The sequence below is a fragment of the Lissotriton vulgaris genome, unplaced genomic scaffold, assembly GCF_964263255.1.
Source record: "Lissotriton vulgaris unplaced genomic scaffold, aLisVul1.2 SCAFFOLD_2463, whole genome shotgun sequence".
Classification (NCBI taxonomy): Eukaryota; Metazoa; Chordata; class Amphibia; order Caudata; family Salamandridae; genus Lissotriton; species Lissotriton vulgaris.
Genome location: NW_028254174.1, coordinates 214,441 through 234,966, shown reverse-complemented (window position 1 = coordinate 234,966; position 20,526 = coordinate 214,441). Strand labels below are relative to the sequence as shown.

The 20,526-nt window shown below is 45.3% G+C and overlaps 1 protein-coding gene across 1 annotated transcript in view; it reads right to left on the bottom strand.

The window, feature by feature from the left end:
* Positions 1 to 20,526, bottom strand: part of PPOX (protoporphyrinogen oxidase) — a 203,116-nt gene that overhangs the window by 10,275 nt on the left and 172,315 nt on the right. Inside the window, exon 10 of the mRNA XM_086951574.1 lies at positions 8,461 to 8,610. Within this exon, the coding sequence (XP_086807700.1) occupies positions 8,461 to 8,610 (150 nt within the window). The remainder of the gene's footprint in view (positions 1 to 8,460; positions 8,611 to 20,526) is intronic.

Here is a 20,526-nt window from a genome sequence, read left to right as displayed (position 1 = left end):
TCTTACTTTATCCTCAGTTGCTTGAATGTCTGCTGTCGAAGCTTTCCGCAGCCTCACTTACTCACTGAACTGCAAAGTTGAGGATACTTCTCAGGAAAAGTTCACGAATATTTTCTCAGTCATGTAACTCCTCTGAAGCTTTCCGCTGGACCTTCTACATAAGCGCTGCCTCTTCACGACGGTCTTTTCTCACTGACCACGTCGGAAGACTCGAACCTTACACAGTCTCTGCCTAAGACGCACCAAACACAAGTTCGTCTTTTTAACTAATGTTTCCTGAAACGGTGTTTCGATTTACACCCCCAAAACACAACTGAAACTCGAAATTCCTGTGAGCTCCTTGAATGACGGCCTCTCACGGCAAAGTCTATTTTGAAGTGGGCAGTGCTCTGCGCGCTCGCTCCTCAAGATTACAGGAAACTAGAACGTCTCTAATCTTTCACCGCGGCAATAGCGGCGGCCATCTTGGAATTCCGGACTATTTCACATTTACCCAGAAACTCACCATCCTAGGTTTCACCACCACCCTGGATCTTTTCCTAGAACGAAAGTGCCCTGTATTGTATAAAGAGCTGTCCGAATGATTCCTGACAGTACCCCCTCTCAAAGACCGAGACATCGGTCCTGGCTTGGATGGGAATTGAGAATGAAAACGTTTAACTAACTGAGGAGCATGTACATCTTCAGCTTTTTCCCGGGACCGGTCCTCCGGACCATATCCTTTCCAATCGATCAGATAAAATAACCTGTTGGAACGGATCTTGGAGTCCAGAATGCCCTTGACCTCATATTCAGAATGTCCTTGAACGAGAAGAGGTGGAGGAGGTTTCTCTATTCTAACATGAGGGGAAGTTTCCTTCAATAATGAAACATGAAAGACTGGATGAATCTTCATATTAGGCGGAAGCCTTAACCTCACTGTGACTGGACCCAAAACCTCCTCGATTACATATGGACCCACAAAACGAGGCTGAAACTTCCTACTTCCCTTGAGACGCAAATGCTTCGTCGACAACCACACCTTATCTCCTGCCTGATAATCTGGAGCTGGTTTGCGATGTCGATCTGCATTTTGCTTGTACTTTACTTTTGCCTTAATCAAATTCTCTTCTGCAGATTTGTGAAGGGAAGACATGTCTTTCAATAACTCCCCTGCTGCTGGCACCCCCAATTCCTCTTGAACACAGAAGGGATTAGGATGTCTACCATAATTGAGATAGAAAGGAGAATAGCCAGTAGATGCACTTTTAGCGTTATTACATGCAAATTCAGCCATCCACAACTGATCAGCCCACTCTCCTCCCTGATCCATAAGAAACATCCTCAAATATTGTTCTAGTTCCTGATTTTGACGCTCAGTCTGGCCGTCAGTCTCTGGATGATAACTAGTAGAATACCTAGTCTCCACCCCTAACCCATGGAGAAAAGCCTTCCAGAAATGGGAAACAAACTGAGCCCCCCTATCTGATATTACTATCTTGGGAACTCCATGTAACCTCACTACGTATTCCCCAAACAATCTCGCCAAATCTTTTGCAGAGGGAAGTCCAGACAGAGGGACAAAATGACACATCTTGGAAAAGGTATCCACAAAGACTAAAATGGTGTTAAACCCTTTGCTAAGGGGTAGATCTACAATAAGATCCATGGATACAGTATGCCAAGGACAGGTAGGAGTTGGTAGGGGTTGCAACATACCCTGCGGAACTTGTCGTGTAGCCTTACTTCGAGCACATAAATCACAAGACAACACATACTGTTTGACAGAGGAAGACAACTCAGGCCACCAAAAATAAAGCTGAACTAGGTCTAGAGTCTTCATAATGCCCTTATGGCCAGCTAACGGCTGATCATGGCACATTCTCAAGGCCTTTTCTTGCAATGACAAGGTTGGGAGATACAAAGCTTCACTGTAGTATGGCAATTGTTGATAACACTTGCGTTCCGGGTCTTGAGCTACCCAAGCATTGATTTCCTCTGTAGTCAGACTTTTCCGGACTTCCTTTTGAAAACTATCCAAGGTGATAGTGCAGATAACTTGAGTCTCAGGGATAATGGGTTGAATCTCCACCACATGCTGCGTTTCTACTGTATCTATTCGCGACAATGCATCTGCTTTCCCATTCTTGCTGCCTGGTCGATATGTAATAACAAAATCAAAATCAGAAAAATAGAGAGACCAACGTAGCTGCCGGGGGAGTTAAGGTCTTTGCCGTTTTCAAAAATTGCAGATTCTTGTGATCAGTGAACACAGTGACTTTATGACGAGCCCCCAAGAGATAATACCTCCAATCTTCAAAGGCGTCTTTGACTGCCAAAAGTTCTTTTTCAGCAATGGTATAATTGATTTCCGCCGAATTCAATTTCCGTGAACGGAAAGCAACGGGATGCAGTTGTCCTGTTTCTGGATGTCTCTGTGATAAAACCCCTCCAATAGCTTGATCGGAAGCATCCGCTTCCACAAAAAAGGGTTCATTCGGATCAGCATGACGTAAAAGTGGAGCGGACGTGAAACTTTTCTTCAAGGTAGAGAAGGCATTCTCCGCCTCAATGGACCACTGAAATTTCACTCCTTTCTTGAGTAGTCTAGTAATGGGCACAATCAACTGTGAGAAGCCGGAGATAAAACGGCGGTAAAAGTTAGCAAAACCCAGGAACCTCTGAATTTCCTTCACATCCTTTGGCGATGGCCAATCCTCAACAGCTCGTACCTTTCCCGGATCCATCATTACTCCTTGCGGGGACAATACAAATCCTAAGAACTCCACTCGATTGGAACTGAATATACATTTTCCCAATTTTACAAATAGGTGATGAGTTTGCAACCTATGCAACACTGTTTTCACATGTTCCGGATGCTCTTGAGGGTCTTTAGAAAAAATCAAAATGTCATCTAAATAGATGACAGCAATCTTGTCAATCAAGTCTCCCATAACGTCGTTAATAAAATGCTGGAACACTGCAGGTGCATTGCAAAGGCCGAATGGCATCACGCAATATTCGAACAAGCCAAACTTAGTTCGGAATGCAGTCTTCCACTCGTGACCCTCCTTCATCCGGACCAGATGATAGGCCCCACGCAGATCCAACTTGGTAAAAATGTGAGCATCTTTTATCTGATCAGGTAAGACCGAAATTAAGGGCAAAGGATATCGATTCTTGATGGTGGCTCTATTCCAGGCTCGATAATCGATGCAGGTTCTTAAAGTTCCCTCTACTTTCTTAGGAATGAAAAACAATGGCGAGAACACTGGGGATTGGGAAGGTCTGATGAATCCATTTGCCAAATATCGATCCAAGTATTCTTTCAAGTATTGATTCTCTTTCTCCGTAAGGGCATAAATTCTACTGCAAGGAAGCACCGCACCCGGCTCCAAATCAATAGCACAGTCATAAGAGCGATGCGGAGGTAATATCTCCGCTTTCTGTTCACTAAAAACTTCCTTGAACTCTTGATACTCCTCTGGAATTTCCACGGAAGTAATCACACTGATAGTTTGCCCCCCATGCAAAAGCAATTGAGATTGAGTCGGGATGAGACTCGGCGTATCCTTACTATAACAGTGTTCCAGACAAAAATCAGATTGCATCCTCACCGTTCGATTCTCCCAATCAATTGTTGGATTGTGCAACGCAAGCCACGGCAAGCCCAAAATCAGCTGAAACTGCGGCGCATCAATCAGGTTAAATTGCACTTGCTCATGATGACCATCTGCTTGATAAAGCTCCACTGGCTCTGTGTGGCAAGTGATGGGGCCTGAAGACAGATTGGTTCCATCCACCGCTATCACTGGTTCACTTTTAACCTTCCGGATGGCTTGTATGCCCATTCGTTCTGCATACTTAATATCACAAAAATTGCCCGTAGCACCTGAATCCAACATTACCGCCACTCCATATAATTCTCGACCTCGAAACATTAACGTCAACTGCAAAATAAGACGAGGCATCAAGGTTTGCAAAGTATTTGAAAGGGAATGGCTTTCTGGGATCGTCTTTTCCACTTCCGCCATCAGAGCGACCCCCTCTACTGATGGTTCATGGCGTTTCCCTTCATCTGGATCTTGGGTCGTTTTGTGCACTCTTTAACGAAATGTCCCGGCATTCCACAGTACAAGCACAATCTCTTCAATCGTCTCTGTTCTTTCTCTTCCTTACTCAAGGGTCCACGAACTGCTCCAATCTGCATTGGTTCTACATCGGATTGAGCACTACCACTCTTGGACACTTCAGTCTTGATTCTATCGAAGCGAGGGATGCTTACCCGAAAATCTCTTTTCTTTTCACCTTTCCTTTCCACACTACGAAAATCCAATTCCAGTACAAATCTACCAATGCCGAAAGCTCCGTTGCCCGATTGGGAAGCTGAGCAAGGGAATCCTTCAACTCATCCCGAAGTCCTCGATAAAACAAGGCTGCTCTCTTCTCTTCGGGCCATTGAGTTTCAACAATGAGTTTGTTAAATTGTGCCAAGTACGTAATCAAATCTCCAGACCCCTGTCTGAGCTCAAGCAATTCATTATCAGTAGCCTGAGATATCCTCCTTCTATCAAAAATGCGGAGAAACTCCGTCTTGAAACGATCAGAATCGTGCAAGAAGGGATCATCTCGTGTTACCAAAGGCATTGCCATATTAGCAGCATCCCCCCGCAAGTATGACAAAACAAACGCCACTCTAGACTGGGCATCAGGGAAGAGGGTGGGGCGACACATAAAATGTAAAGAACATTGGGTCAGAAACAGCTGAGCCTTTTGAGGGTCCCCATGAAAACGCTCCGGGCCGCTAAAGGAATTAAAGGGGAAACGGAATGAATAACTTGAGCTACAGTTCTAGTATCAGATTCTGTGGTCACCTTGCTAGAACTTGGGGAATGCCCCACTGGATTACTCATAGCCAACCCATCTACCTTCCGGGATAACAGCAAGGTTTCCTGGCGAGAAACTACTAATTCCTGTTTCAAAGTTTTATTTTCTTCCCTCACTGCCCCAATCTCTCTCTGAATCCCTACTAACATTTCTCCTAGAGATTTTAAGCTAAACTCTTCAACCATTCTGCCTGGGCGAGTGAACCACTTGGGCACTTCAAACTGTTAGGTCCCAGATTCTTCGCAGAGGCAGAACTGATGCTTGCTCCCAATGCCCTTTCCCTAGTGACGCCGCTTCACAAGCAACTGCACCAGAGACAGGGAAAGCGGAAGTGGACAGAAAAGAGAGACACTCCAACTACAGCTGGTACCCACTAGTCCTTCTAAATTCAACTGGTTTTCAGGACTGCACTTGGGTTCCTAATGCACAGAGGAAAGAGAGAAAGACAATGCAGCAACTCCAAACTACTCTTTCTGGACATACAGTTCGAAATTCCAATTTATCCTACCAGCTGTCTTTAGAGCCTTGCCCCTCTCTGTAAGTGGTTGTGAGCGGTTACCATGAAGGAGTTGATATTGCTGGAAAAGGAAAACACCTCATTTAGTAAACTGAATTAGTGAATATTTCCTTATACTAAATCAAGAACCCTTCCCTACCTTCTTCATTGATAACGTCTCTTTCAAATAGATTCAGTTCACAGGTACTAGTAGATTGCCTTGATACTCTCGTAGACAGTCTTAGTGCTTTTGTAGATGCGCGCAAAAAGGAACCAGGAAGGAAAAAGAGGGAGGGAAGAAAAGGATAGCGCAAAGGGGAATTACTGGTAGGGAGAACTTGGATGCTTTCCAAAGTAGGTTTTGAATTGTCTTACTTTATCCTCAGTTGCTTGAATGTCTGCTGTCGAAGCTTTCCGCAGCCTCACTTACTCACTGAACTGCAAAGTTGAGGATACTTCTCCTCAGGAAAAGTTCACAAATATTTTCTCAGTCATGTAACTCCTCTGAAGCTTTCCGCTGGACCTTCTGCATAAGCGCTGCCTCTTCACAACGGTCTTTTCTCACTGACCACGTCGGAAGACTCGAACCTTACACAGTCTCTGCCTAAGACGCACCAAACACAAGTTCGTCTTTTTAACTAATGTTTCCTGAAACGGTGTTTCGATTTACACCCCCAAAACACAACTGAAACTCGAAATTCCTGTGAGCGCCTTGAATGACGGCCACTCGCGGCAAAGTCTATTTTGAAGTGCGCAGTGCTCTGCGCGCTCGCTCCTCAAGATTACAGGAAACTAGAACGTCTCTAATCTTTCACCGCGGCAATAGCGGCGGCCATCTTGGAATTCCGGACTATTTCACATTTACCCAGAAACTCACCATCCTAGGTTTCACCACCACCCTGGATCTTTTCCTAGAACGAAAGTGTCCTGTATTGTATAAAGAGCTGACCGAATGATTCCTGACAATTATCCAGTATTAGTTCTCCTAAACATGGCAAAACGGCATACATACCTATATGATGGAATGAAATGAAGCAGTTTGGGGTATATAAAATCAATTGAAGTGAAAACTTCACTCTATATGGTAATTTTCTGTGTTCTAATCCAAACAGGACAAAACTGTTAACACTCACATGTGTACCCTTGGAGATAGGTTAGGTTTTCCACAGATCACTTAAAATGCATATAAGGCACATAAAAAGATTTCAAGACATGCAGTTTAAAGTAAGTATCACATTAAGGCCTAAATTAAGCCTTGGACATAGATGCACATGCACATCTATTAGGACCGTAACTGCAACTTTAGTGAAACCCCAACTACATCTAACAGTTTCAAATGGGAGAAATGGTAGGTCTGACAAGATTTTGTCTTTTGTCCGTGCGTGGTCTCACTGACCCATGGAGACCAGTGATACCACAGTCAGGCCTTGTTCGGTCCTCCTGCAGCCAGAGTGCTAAACACTAGGCTGTCGTCAGGCTGTACCTTTGCGTTCTCTGCCCTTCACTCTGAGTTGCTGGGACGTTGGGAAAACACAAAGTCCCTGGGGGTGATAGTCTTCCTGGTGCTGTGCCAGCTGTCCTTCAAGAGTGGTATGGTGGCCTTCTCGGGTGTCGGAGGTTGTGGGAAAGACCTCCTCGTGCACTGACGAGATGCTGCAGGCTTAGGCCTCGAAAGCAGGAATTCAGGACAATCTGTCCTGAAACAAACACACCGACAATTTGGACTCCAGCAGAGCAAATCACTCTTCCTGTGCTGCTCTCCACAGTGGGAAAAAGCTCCCCACGCACTGGCTTGGAAGAACAAAGTAGGCATAAGCAATCCCCGCTCTTCCGATAGTGCCCACAGGAGCTGACCCATAACCGCGAGGAGCAAGGAACAGCGCTCACTACACGCTGGGTCCCTGGAATCAAAAGGGTGCCATTCTGAGCGCCCCACAGATCATGTATAGTGCAGGAGTACTTCTGAGTCCCTGATAAGAACATGAGGTGGCAATCCTGTGGGTAGCACTGGTGCCCAAAGGCAGGTAAACAGTCAAGAGCATAAGGCAGTACAAAGTGATAGTCCGTCCTACAGCACAACAATCAGCAGGCAGCAGGCCAACATAATAAAGCAAGTAGTCCAAATGGCAGTCCCTCCTGGCAGCACAGTAGTCCCGGGCAATGTGCAGCATGTAGAGCCAGTAGTATTTGGTTACACGTCTTAGGCAGTGTCTATAAACATGGGGTAAGGGCTCCTGTGCTTATGCTCAAAATGTCTTTGATGTGGAGGTAACTTCAAAAGAAACACCCCCTTTCAACCTTGCCCTGGCTCCAGACGTACAGCAGGGAATAAATTAGCCAAATGTAAGTGTGCCCTGCCTCCCTCTCTGAAAGCACAGGAAGATCATTCAAGATGCAGATGTAACCCCCAACCTCCCTGTGTGATTGTTTTAAGGAAGGTATGCAGAAAGCCTAGCTGTCACTCTACCCTAGACGTGGGCAAATGCTGGAAAAATTATACAGTTGGAAGGTGATATTATGCAGATGGGAATACAAATTTATTATTAAGATAATTTACATGGGATTCGAATGACAGCTTACGGCCTGCCATGAAAACTAGAGCTGAAGCAGAGGTGAAATGGCCTGACCACTTAAACTGGAGGGTTGTCTTAGTCTGGTTAGGACAGGTGGAGCACTTCTTTTATATCACCATTTAATCAGAGGCTACTGACCTCCATCTCAAGCTGCATTCCTACAGGCACTAAACCTTTCTATTACCTTTACTGTTGAGTTCATGCAAAATGTAATTCATGAGCTTGGAGCTGATAACACGATCAAGGCTTCTGATAAACTGGGAGCGAATGTAAAGACAGATGGCATATAACCCAGATAAGAAGAAGAAAATTAGATGAAATTACACAAATGATTTTGGTGACCTATAACTATGAGTCATGAAGAGATACAAGGCAATGCTGTACCATGTATATCAATCACCTGGCTACAGCATTCTATAAATAACCCTTGGTCAATTCGTCAAAAGCTGCCAAAAAGTAGAACAAGATCAGGGTAACTGGATTGTACTGATTACCTATAGCAGACAATATTTTACCGTACATTACCTTGTGCAACTTCACAATGGCAAGAGAAGGCTTTTCTTCTACTCCCAGTTGGTTCTTCACAGCCTCGGTGGCTCTGAGCAAGAGTTGTTCATCAGACACTCTACTGGGGTCGCCCACATCTTTCTCAAACCAAGCACCACCTAGCATCACCTGTAGAGTGGAAGCAAAACACAACCAAAAGTTTCAGTGGGGTCCTGTCCTCAATTTACATTATTGTATTTCATGGTTCACTGCAATCTTTCCTCAAGTATGAGTCGTCCTTCTTCCCTGCAGCATGCATGCATGAGGTATCTGCCAAGCATGAACCTGGCCAAAAACTACAGTACATTTTGTTTGGCAACGTTCTCAATATTTTTTCAAATGAGTTTCGAATTATTTGTAAAACAAAGTTGCTACAGTTGGTATTAGCACAACTAAGTCTTTCATATCAACCAGTGGCAATGGAAGCATGAAACACAGTGTGGCCCAATGCTCCCTTACTCCTTTCATTTACTCACTCTAGAAACATACACATTGATTTAGGTGTTTACTGTGAATGTGGGCAATTCCACAACGTGTTATTTCAATACTCCGATCTAAAATATTTATATATTTAAATATTCATATCTAGTGTTACTACTAACTGATAGGTACTTGCTGTCTAAAATCACTATCATGGAAGAAGTTGGATTGGGGTGTGTTTTGAAAGGCCTTTGTGTTTTGCTGTTAACCTACATTAATTTAAGTGCTAGCCTTAGGGAATCTTAACAAGAGTATGCTTCTAAGGCACTGAACCTTAAAATCTCAGTGTGTGCACTGAACTTGTGTGTTTATTCTACTTATTAACACGTATGCTCTGCTTAGATGAAATTTTACACAATAATCAGTTTTCATTGTGAACACATGTTGCTACATGTTGTTTTGATTCGAAACAGCTGGATGTATGATGGAACTGCGCATTCTGTTGTAGTGCATGCTGTTACAAAGCAGTGATTACAAAGCAAATGCCATTACCATGCATAACCTTTACAGTGCATTTTTTACAACTATGCATTTATCATGCATGCCTTTACAACAAATTTTGCTGTAAAAGCATGAATGCTAAAGGTTTCACCACTAAATATATGTATTTTACGTGTAAGTATAAACACTTTCTATATATTTTTAATGGTTTATATTTTCCTGTAAAAATAATTACATTTTCATTGTAAAGGGGTGCATGCTAAAGGATTAAGTAGTGTAAAGTTTTTTAATACAAATATATACATATATATTTGTTTAAAATATATATATATATATATATTCACTGAAAAAACCATAGGTTATAGACCATATATAGTTAGGGATTAGCATTTACAAAAACGTATTTTACTCGCACAAAACCATTGAAATTCGCATATATAGTTAGTTGCACTAACTATATATCGCGCACCCGCAATCCACTGCTGATGATGTCACATATTACATCATTCATGACATGGTCAGTGACATCACTGATGACATCACTGATGACATCACTGATGACATCACTGATGACATCATCCAGTGACTGTGTGTTTCTGTAAAGTTTAAATATGTTTTACATATTGAAGAATGAGTAGATGTAGAAGTGTCTGGATGAAGGATTTAGTAGGTGCGTGACTGACTGTATGAGTGAGTGATTAAATGTGTCTCACTGAGTGCATGGGTTAGTGACTAAACTGTCTTAATTTGTGCATCATTATGTCTGTTGTTCTGTAAACTGCTGCATGTGTTGATCAGTAGCTATATGAGTAACTATATGGGTTATTGATTGGTTGGCCAAGTATTTGTATGGGAGAGTGAGTGTGTGTGTGTGGGTGACTGGGAGGTGTGTAACTCTGTGCATAGATGTGTGAGCAGTTGATTCACTAGATGTATGGGTTCAAAAGTACATGTGGAAACAGCTGTATGGGGGGTTGACTGTGTGCATGAGTGTATTGGTGAGTGAAAGGATATCTCAGTGCTACATGTCAAAGTAAGTACATATGTAAAACACAGTCCATGTGTGAGTTGACATATATAAATAACTGTGCATAAGAGCCAGTGAATGTGTGAGTGGCTGTATGGATCATAGTGAACTTGTATCAAGGATTGTATAAGAGAGTAAATATGTGTTAGTATATGTTTGAATAAGTAAGGTGTGTATAACTGTATAGTTGAGGAAATGGAGGTGTGATTGATTCTTTGCATGACTGACTAGATGTGTGAGTAACTCCATGGATGAGTGACAGTCTGTGAGTGTCTGTTTACACTGATTGTATCTAAGGTTATATTAGAGTCTGAAGAGGTTCATCGTATTATCACATGAATGATGTCATCAGTGATGTGATAAGTAATGTCAAATGAGATGTCATCAGTGATGTCATTTGAGATGTCTTCAGTGATATCATCAGTGATGTCATTTGAGATGTCATCAGTGATGTCACTGACCATGTCATGAATGATGTAATATGTGACATCATCAGCAGTGGATTGCGGGTGCGCGATATATAGTTAGTGCAACTAACTATATATGCGAATTTCAATGGTTTTGTGCGAGTAAAATAAGGTTTTGTAAATGCTAATCCCTAACTATATATGGTCTATAACCTATGGTTTTTTCAGTGAATTTTCAAGGTTTTGTAAATGCTAATTCCTAACTATATATGGTCTATAACCTATGGTTTTTTCAGTGAATTTCAATGGTTTTTTAATAGCAAATATCAAAAGCTTTAAAATGTCAAGTACGTGGTAGGTAAAAACATTTTCGTGTTTATGCACGCTGATGTGCTTTGAACGCTGCCCCCCCCCCCCTCCTCTTTTCTTTTAGGAGTACTCTCTCTTTGCAGATAGTGAAGGGTAGGTAACACAGGCCTTTGCCCCCGTTGTAACCCGTCGTGCCTGCTTCCCTCTCCATTTGATTGATTGTTATCCTAGCATTTATTGTTTTGGAATTGGTTCTCTTTGGTTCATTCTCTATTTACAAACAAGCACAGAGTCGCAATACTCTGTTTAGTCTTTGCAGATAGTGAAAAATCGTTAAAAAAACAAAAGGAATCAAGCAAAATCAGTAGGCCACTAATGGGATCTCTTTTTGACCTCGTTAAAATAGAAACATTATGAACAACCCCTTTTGAGAAATACGAAACTAGTGAGAGGAACTGAGCTCGACACCATGATGGCTGCAAGACAGCTCGGCTCCGCCGCCCACCCCACCCAAAATAACGACAAACTCTATGCAAATATTATAAATATATACAACACACCAGCAAAGTAACAGGGTAAAACGTTTTATTAAATAACTATTTACATGGCAGCCTGCTGCAACATCGATCCAAACAAGCCTTTGTATTTGGGGCTCAAAATCAACAAGTAACAGGGTAAAACGTTTTATTAAATAACTATTTACATGGCAGCCTGCTGCAACATCGATCCAAACAAGCCTTTGTATTTGGGGCTCAAAATAAACCATCAATAGTAAGATTTTCATAGGTGAGTGTAGGTTCATGATTTTCCATCCACAGACTAAAAGCCTGGAGTGGGAGTGAAAGAACAATAACTAGGTAAGAAGGAAGGCAGAGGCTGTGGGAAGGACTCTGGATATGGTATGTTGCTTGGTCCCTGAGATGCTTCGATGTCACTGCCTTGCACAAATGGCATAAGTCCTGGATGTTGGGTGCCATAGTTGAGGGTTCCGAGCAGCGCTTGTAACACTGTCTGAAGCTTATTTGCACCTGCTGCAGCTTCACTATTCTCAAAGTAAGTGGGGGCTGTTTTTGGACCTGACTGCATTGGAAAACAATGTGATGCGGTGCCTCCCTGAACAGCTTGACGGAGGCCCCCAAGATAATTGCGCCTGCTCCACACCTTGTCTCACAATCCGTTTGACCTGAAGACACGTCCTGCGGTGCCCTGGTCCGACCATCACATATACCTGCGCCAGGAAACGGCGTGGGGTGCACTAGAAGGGAGAGGCGGCGCGAAGGAGCCTCCCCCATCTCCCCAGGTGGAGGTTTCTCAGCTACACCCCAGCGCTTCACTCGACCAGCTGACTTGCGCCCGCTCTTGCGACACAGTGCCTCGCTCGGCCAGCTGAATTGCGCCTGCTCTTGCTATTACAACGTCTCACCCGCCATCCAACGGAATTGCACCCAATCTTGCGGTACAGCGACAGGCGGCCGCTACGGAGCTCACGAAATGGCGGTCGGCTCCACAGACTTGGGCCTGGCCTGCAAAGATGGCTCTGGGCAACAGTGGAACTCGGACGCTTGACTGCTAGGGCATGGGCCCCATTCCCAAAAGAGTCCCCTCAGCCTTGAAGATTCTACAACAGTCACCGGGACCCCCGACTCCCGCAGGCTTCCGGTGGAGAGCGGCTGCCATGATTGCTCGCGGAATGGCCACGACGGAGCCACGAGATGGTGGTGCTCTCATGCTGACGCCAGCTTCAGTCTGAAACATCCAGAAACACTGTAGACTACTAATTCGATCAGTTCCGGTGGAGCCCCAACGTGACCCGGTAGAGAAGAACTTGCCCTCCCCTCTTTGACTGATGGTTCTTATAGCCTGTCCCTTCTGTTGTCATTTAACAGAACTTTTTGGACTGCTGAAAGGGGTTGTGTTCCAACCGCTGGTTGGTGGAGACATTTTGACTATATTCTGGACCTGCGTTGTCGGGTAATGCGTCATATGACGCGCCGCGTTAGCGCACCCGGAAGTGCTCCGGTGCGCGAGGCGCAGCTTCCCGGAAGCGATCCAGAGCGCGGCGCGCAGCGCGTAACGTAAGCATAACAGGTCATGTGACTTGTTAATAAAACTTTTCATTGGTTCATTTTACTTTTGTTATTCTAATGATGGAAGGCTTGGTCATATGACCTAAAAATAACACTTTTCATTGCTTTCGAACATTTTTTTTTCCCAAATGATGAAAGCCCCACCTTTTTTTTCTCACTCTGACTTGTAAAGCAAAGGACCCAGATACATTTACAGTTTACCACTAACAATGTTCCAGGCTAATGTATTTTCCCGGGAAATTTACAACTGTCCTGCAAGTAAAATATTCCTATTTCGAGAAAAAGGGCGCGTTTCTTCGTCCCATGAGGGAGCCGTTGAACAAAAGAGGCTCGGCCTGCTGTCTTAGTCGCTGATAGGCATGAATATCGGATTCTTATCGATCACTTTATGTTGCAGGAATAGAAAACACAACAGCCCTTGACCATTTATCTTTACTGCGTTCCTGCGTATTATACCTTTTAACCGTCATGTAATCGGGCTGCTTTATTTCACTTGCCTTTTACTGATTCGAAAACAGTGGCTATTATTCAAAACTTTACCAATCTAGGTACTACTACCATGTTTTGTTTTAAAAACCTTTATTGTGAAAATGTCAGTATACAAATATGGGCCTATAACCACGTGGGCCGGCCACGGAGCAAACTGGAATCGTATATGATGAGGGAACATTTACACTGTAGAAGAACGTAACGGGCGGGCCATTAGGTTGCAAGAACTAAGGTGTCTAACAGTTGCGGAATCGGTGGACGTACATTTTCTAATTAAAGTACGACAGGGCCAGTTACAATAAAATTATCTACATATACATTTGTGGGCAAGTACCATAGGTGACGTTAATTCGAACTTTCAATAGTACAGTAATCAATAACACATCAGAACTTAATATCAATAGGGATGTCCAAATGTTCAATCAGTACTCGTCCCCGCCCGCCATGTGCTTCAAAACTGCATACGTATCTCGTGATATCAAGGTTGGGCAACCAGTACACAACAAGGAGTTACTAGTCCCATTTATACCGGCGCCATTTTGGGCGAGGCCCGGGAAGGTCCAGGATATAGTCAAAATGTTTTCACCAACCAGCGGTCGGACCAGAACCCCTTTCGGCAGTCCAAAAAGGTTCCGTTAAATGACAACAGAAGAGATAGGCAACAAGAACCATCAGTCAAAAGAGGGGACGCTTTCGTGAATGGGGCCCATGCCCTAGCAGGCAAGCGTCCGAGTTCCAAGGTGTCCCAGGGCCATTTTAGTGGACCAGGCCCAAATCCAAAGAGCCGGCCGCCATTTTGAGAGTCCTGTTGCAGCCGCCTATCGCTGCACCGCAAGAGTGGCCGCAATTCAGCTGGATGGTGGGTGAGACGCTGTAGCCGCAAGAGCAGGCGCAATTCAGCTGGATGGCGGGTGAGGCACTATACCGCAAGAGCGGGCGGAACTCAGCTGGATGGGGGGTGAGGCACTGTGCCACAAGAGCGGGCGGAACTCAGCTGGAAGGCGAGTGAAACGCTAAGAGGCGCCCCACTTCAGATGAGGTGCCTCCACCTGGGGAGGAGGGAGAGGCCCGTTTGCGCCGCCCCCCCCCCCCCCGGGCACCCCACGCCGTCTTTCGGCGCAGCATTGTAGGATGGCCACACCAGTGAAACTTGCTGGACACCACCTCGGTGCCATCCGGATCTCGGCGCGTTGTGCTGCCTTCGGCGTACTGTAGCAGCAAGAGTGACCGCAACTCAGCTGGACGGCGAGTGAAACGCTAAGAGGCGCCCCACTGCAGATGAGGTGCCTCCACCTGGGGAGGTGGGAGAGGCCCATTTGCGCCGCCTCCCCCCCCCCCCCCGTGCACCCCACGCCGTCTTTCGGCGCAGCATTGTAGGATGGCCACACCAGTGAAACTTGCTGGACACCACCTCGGTGCCATCCGGATCTCGGCGCGTTGTGCTACCTTCGGCCTACTGTAGCAGCAAGTGCGGGCGCAACTCAACTGGACGGCGAGTGAAACGGTAAGAGGCGCCGCACTGCAGATGAGGTGCCTCCACCTGGGGAGGCGGGAGATGCCAGTTCGCAACGCCCCCCCCCCCCCCGGGCACCCCACACCGTCTTTCGGCGCAGCATTGTAGGATGGCCACACCAGTGCGGCAACTTGCTGGACACCACCTCGGTGCCATCCGGATCTCTGCGCGTTGTGCTGCCTTCGGCCTATTCGCACATCGGTCCGCTACTGACGCCACCTCACAGGCCAATGGATTTTATAGGCTTTTTATAGCCCAAAGCCGCATAACAGGTCATGTGACTTGTTTATAAAACTTTTCATTGGTTCATTTTACTTTGGGTTTCCTAATGATGAAATGCTTGATCATATGACCTAAAAATAACACTTTTCATTGATTGAAACATTTTTTTTCCCCAAATGATCAAAGCCCCACCTTTTTTTTTCTCACTCAGCAATCCAAAAAGGTTCCGTTAGATGACAAGAGAGGGGACAGGCAACAAGAACCATCAATCAAAAGAGGGGAGGGCAAGTTCTTCCCTACCGGGTCACGTTGGGGCTCCACCGGAAGTCATCGAATTGATAGTCTACAGTGTTTCTGGATGTTTCAGACGGAAGCTGGCGTCAGCATGAGAGCACCACCATCTCGTAGCTCCGTCGTGGCCATTCCGCAAGCAATCATGGCAGCCGCTCCCCACCGGAAGCCTGCGGGAGTCGGGGGCCCCGATGACTTTTGTAGAATCTTCAAGGCTGAGGGGACGCTTTCGAGAATGGGGCCCAAGCCCTAGCAGACAAATGTCCGAGTTCAAATGTGTCCCAGGGCCATTTTAGTGGACCAGGCCCAAATCCGAAGAGCCGGACGCCATTTTAAGAGTCCTGTGGCAGCCGCCTATCGCTACACCGCATGAGTGGGCGCAATTCAACTGGATGGTGGGCGAGACGCTGTAGCCGCAAGAGCGGGCGCAGCTCAGCTGAATGGCGGATGAGGCACAGTGCAGCAAAAGCGGGTGGTAAACAGCTGAATGGCGACTGAAACGGTAAAGGGGCGCCCCACTGCAGCAGAGGAGCCTCCACCTGGGGAGGCCCGTTCGCGCCCCCTCCCCCCCCCCCCCCCCCGGGGCACCCCACGCCGTTTTTCGGCGCAGCATTGTAGGATACCAAGACCAGTGCGGCAACTTACTGGACATCACCTGGGTGCCGTCCGGATCTCTGCGCGTTGTGCTGCCTTCGGCCTATTCGCACAAAGGACCGCTACTGACGCCACCTCACAGCAGCCCATTGTTGCTTTGTTTAAAATGTTTTTTTTTAACGTGTTTACTTTGTTGGAGCGTTGTATATATTTATAAGTTATTAAAGTGTTATAATCCTACTACTTTGTTGGAGTGCTATATATTTTTAATGTGACACATAATTGTGAAGACTTTGATGTACAAAAAGGCATCCCTGGAATCTTCCGCTTCAGGCTCGGTCCCACACACCCTCACAGTGAGAATCCCCTCCCCAATCACAATACAGGATCGTTATCAGATAGTAGGAACGCGTGTGGTGTGACGGATCTCATGGGGTGGGGGCCTTGATCTACTGTAACTCCTTTGAAGAGGGGTGATTCTTTACAGTTGGGGCCATAAACTACATCCACAGGGCTAAGTGATAGCCTGGGACCGGCCTGGACAATCAGACACAGAGGAAGAGGAGTGTCAGAGGGTACGGTAGTGAATAGGGTGAAAGGGAGGTGTCGGGCGGGCACAGGGTGTGATTCTCAGGGAAGAGCAGCGCAGATGGGGGGAGGTTTATGGCCCATGCATGAGAGAGAGAGCGGGGGTGACCAGTGCGTGGGGGAGATGCTTGCGAGGGTGGGGAGCCATGCTGAGGATCGGGGGCGTGCAGAGAGTGGGTCTGGTCAAGGCATCTAAAATGGCTGCCGTGCACGACAAAAGTGTGGCATTGGAAAAAAGGCAAGATGGCGCAGACAATGTTTATCAATACGGATTAATTTATAACAATTATTTTTAACAATATATTTACTCGCAGTGACAAAATGGCGGTCAACACTTCCTGATTTCCTTCGAATCGAACGTTAACAGACGCCACGCAGCAAAAAAATATAAATCTGCTCACGCGCAGCCGCTGGAAGACATGTATCAACATATATGAGCATCCTCAGCCACCCTCAGAAAACATAGGGGGTCAGGATACGTCTCCCGTACACCCAGAGGGTGCGGTAGTGAATAGGGTGAAAGGGAGGTGTCGGGCGGGCACAGGGTGTGATTCTCAGGGAAGAGCAGCGCAGATGGGGGGAGGTTTATGGCCCATGCATGAGAGAGAGAGCGGAGGTGACCAGTGCGTGGAGGAGATGCTTGCGAGGGTGGGGAGCCATGCTGAGGATCGGCGGCATGCAGAGAGTGGGTCGGGTCAAAGCATCTAAAATGGCTGCCGTGCACGACAAAAGTGTGGCATTGGAAAAAAGGCAAAATGGCGAGCATTTGAGTGCATGTGTAGTGCCTGGGTGATTGAATGACTGCATGAGAATTGACTGGGAGATTGTAGGAGTGCATGGGTAGTGTCCGGGTGATTGCAGGAGTGCATAGGTGATGCCTGGGTGATCATAGGAGTACATGAGTAGTGCCTGAGTGACTGGAGGAGTGCATAGGTTGTGCCTGGGTGATTGTATGAGTGCATGCATAGGCCTGGGTAATTTCATGAGTGCATGGGTAGTGTCTGGGTGATTGAATGAGTGTATTGTTAGTGCCTGGGGAATTAGAGGAATTCATGAGTAGTTCCTGGGTGATTGGATGATTGAATGGGTAGTGTCTGGGTGATTGGATGAGTGCATGTGTAGTGCCTGGGTGACTGGATGAGTACATGAGTAGAAACTAGGTGATTGGATGAGTGCATGGGTAGTACCTGGGTGAATGCAGGTGGTGCCTGGGGGATTGTATGAGTGCATGAGTAGTACCTGAGCGATTAGATGAGTGCAGGAATAGTGCCTGGGTGACAGAATTTGTGCAAAAGTAGTGACCGGGTGATTGGATAACTGCAAGAGTAGTGCCTGGGTGATTGGATGAGTACATGGGTAGGGTCTGGTTGATTGCACCAGTGCATGTGTAGTACAAAACTAAAGAGTGCAGTGATGGTTTACTGATCTCACCTCTATTCGGCATGTGCAAATCTTTGTAGAGAAATTTGTGAAAAGGTATTTTAAGTGTTGTGCTGCATGGTACTAGTCTATCCTACTACCCTATATGCACATAGTGCCTTCTTCAAGGCTGCAATTACATATATACATAAAATAGGAGTCAATCTATACCTACTATGATATATATTTTTTACAAGCATCTGTTTATGATTATAGTATTGTATAAAAATCAAATGCCAGGAAGGAAAAAAGCGAGACCTATCCGTATATTTTACAATGAGATTGAAGTATACCCACTAAGTGCAAAGTAAAAGAGAAAGTGTTCCAAAGATGAATTGCTGTTGTGCACTAACCTCTTAACAGTGACAAGGAAAGAAATATGGTTGAGCAAGTGTAAGAGAAAAGATAGGTGCATATCATGCAATCCCTTACAGAGTAAAAAACTAGTTGCCACAAACAGCGGTGTGACATAGAACCAATACCCAAGAGGAAAGTAGGGTCAGAAAATGTTAAAACATCCATTGTCATTAGACTGACCAAATTATTCGGTCAAGTAGTCCTGATCTTCTGGAGCAACAACTCAAGAATTACAAAGTATTGATAACTGGTTACAATAAAAAAACATAGTGCCATTAGTTATTTATTTCATCCAGCACAAGAAACTGAGCCTGTCATTCATATGTATCCCTACATTCTCACTTACACATAAATAATAATCAGGTCGAGTATCCAAAAATCCCATGAGATATCCAGTTGTTCCAAAGGTTGTGTTCTTACTATCAGGAGCCAGGTTCAAAGCAGTCAAAAGCCAGTGGACGCTTAGCCCTAAAACAACATGCTAATATAGGACACCCTGTAAAGATATCATGATTTGTCGAATATCGGAAGCGACATTTCAAAAATAAAAATAAAATATGTCATTCATACCCCCAGCTTACAATAATGGATGATGTCCAAATTATATACTTAGATAAAGTGCAACTTCCCACTTTCCATAATCTGATTCCTATGTAGTCGATGGTAAAGTGCTGAATGGTTCATCAACCAAAAAGAACAATTTCCTAAATGAAGAATAAGTATCAAGATTAATTATCTGAAACTCTATCGTAAGTCACTGACGGAGTTACAGAAACTAAATCACGTACAATTGTAACCAGAGCTCACCAGTAATGCAACTGCTACTCTGTTCAGGGAGAACCCTGATAAGTCCCCTACAAAAGAAGAAAACCATGTATCAAGTAGAGGAGGTGTGCAATATATATATGTAAAATCCACACCTCTATTTTACACACAGTAGTTGTATAAGGGACTGTATTACTTTTCGTGAGCAGGAAAATTCTGTTGCCTTCATCTGTGACATATATATTTCTAAAATTAGGGAATTTCCATTTTATTTACCAGCATGCACAGACACTTCGCAAACTGATCGGTATGTACATCCAACTAATATTTCCATAAAATGTGCATGGGTAGTGACTGGGTGATTGTATTTGTGCATGAGTGGTGCTCTGTGATTGTATGAGTGTAATGGTAGTGCCTGAGTGATTGGGTGTGTTGTGCTTGGGTGATTCGATGAGTGCATTGGTGGTGCCTGGGTGACTGGATGAGTACATGGGTAATGCATGAGTGGTTGGATGAGTGTATAGATAGTGTGAGTGATTGCATAAGTGCATGGGTGCATGGGTAGAGCGTTAGTGGTTGGATGAGTGCATGTGTAGTACCTGGGTAATTGCATGACTGCATGGGTGACTGGAGGAGTGCATGGGTAGTATCTGCGTGATTGTATGAGTGCATGGGTCATGTCAGGCTGACTTTATGAGTACATGGGTAGTGTCTGAGTGATTGCATCAGTGCACGGGTACTGCCTGGGTGATTGGATGTGTGCATGCGTAGTGCTAAGGTGATTGTAGAAGTGCATGAGTAGTGACTGCGTAATTGGATTACTATATTACTTGTGCCTGGGTGATTGCATGACGGGATGTGTAGTACCTGGGTGTTTGCAACAGTGCATGGGTAGAGCCTAGGTGATTGGTTGAGTGCATGGGTTGTTCCTGTATGATTGCATGACTGCATGGTTAGTGCCTGGATGGTTATATGAGTGTATGGGTAATGTCTGAGCGATTGGATGAGTGCATGGTAGCGCCTGGTTCATGGGATGAGTGTATGGGTACTGCCTGG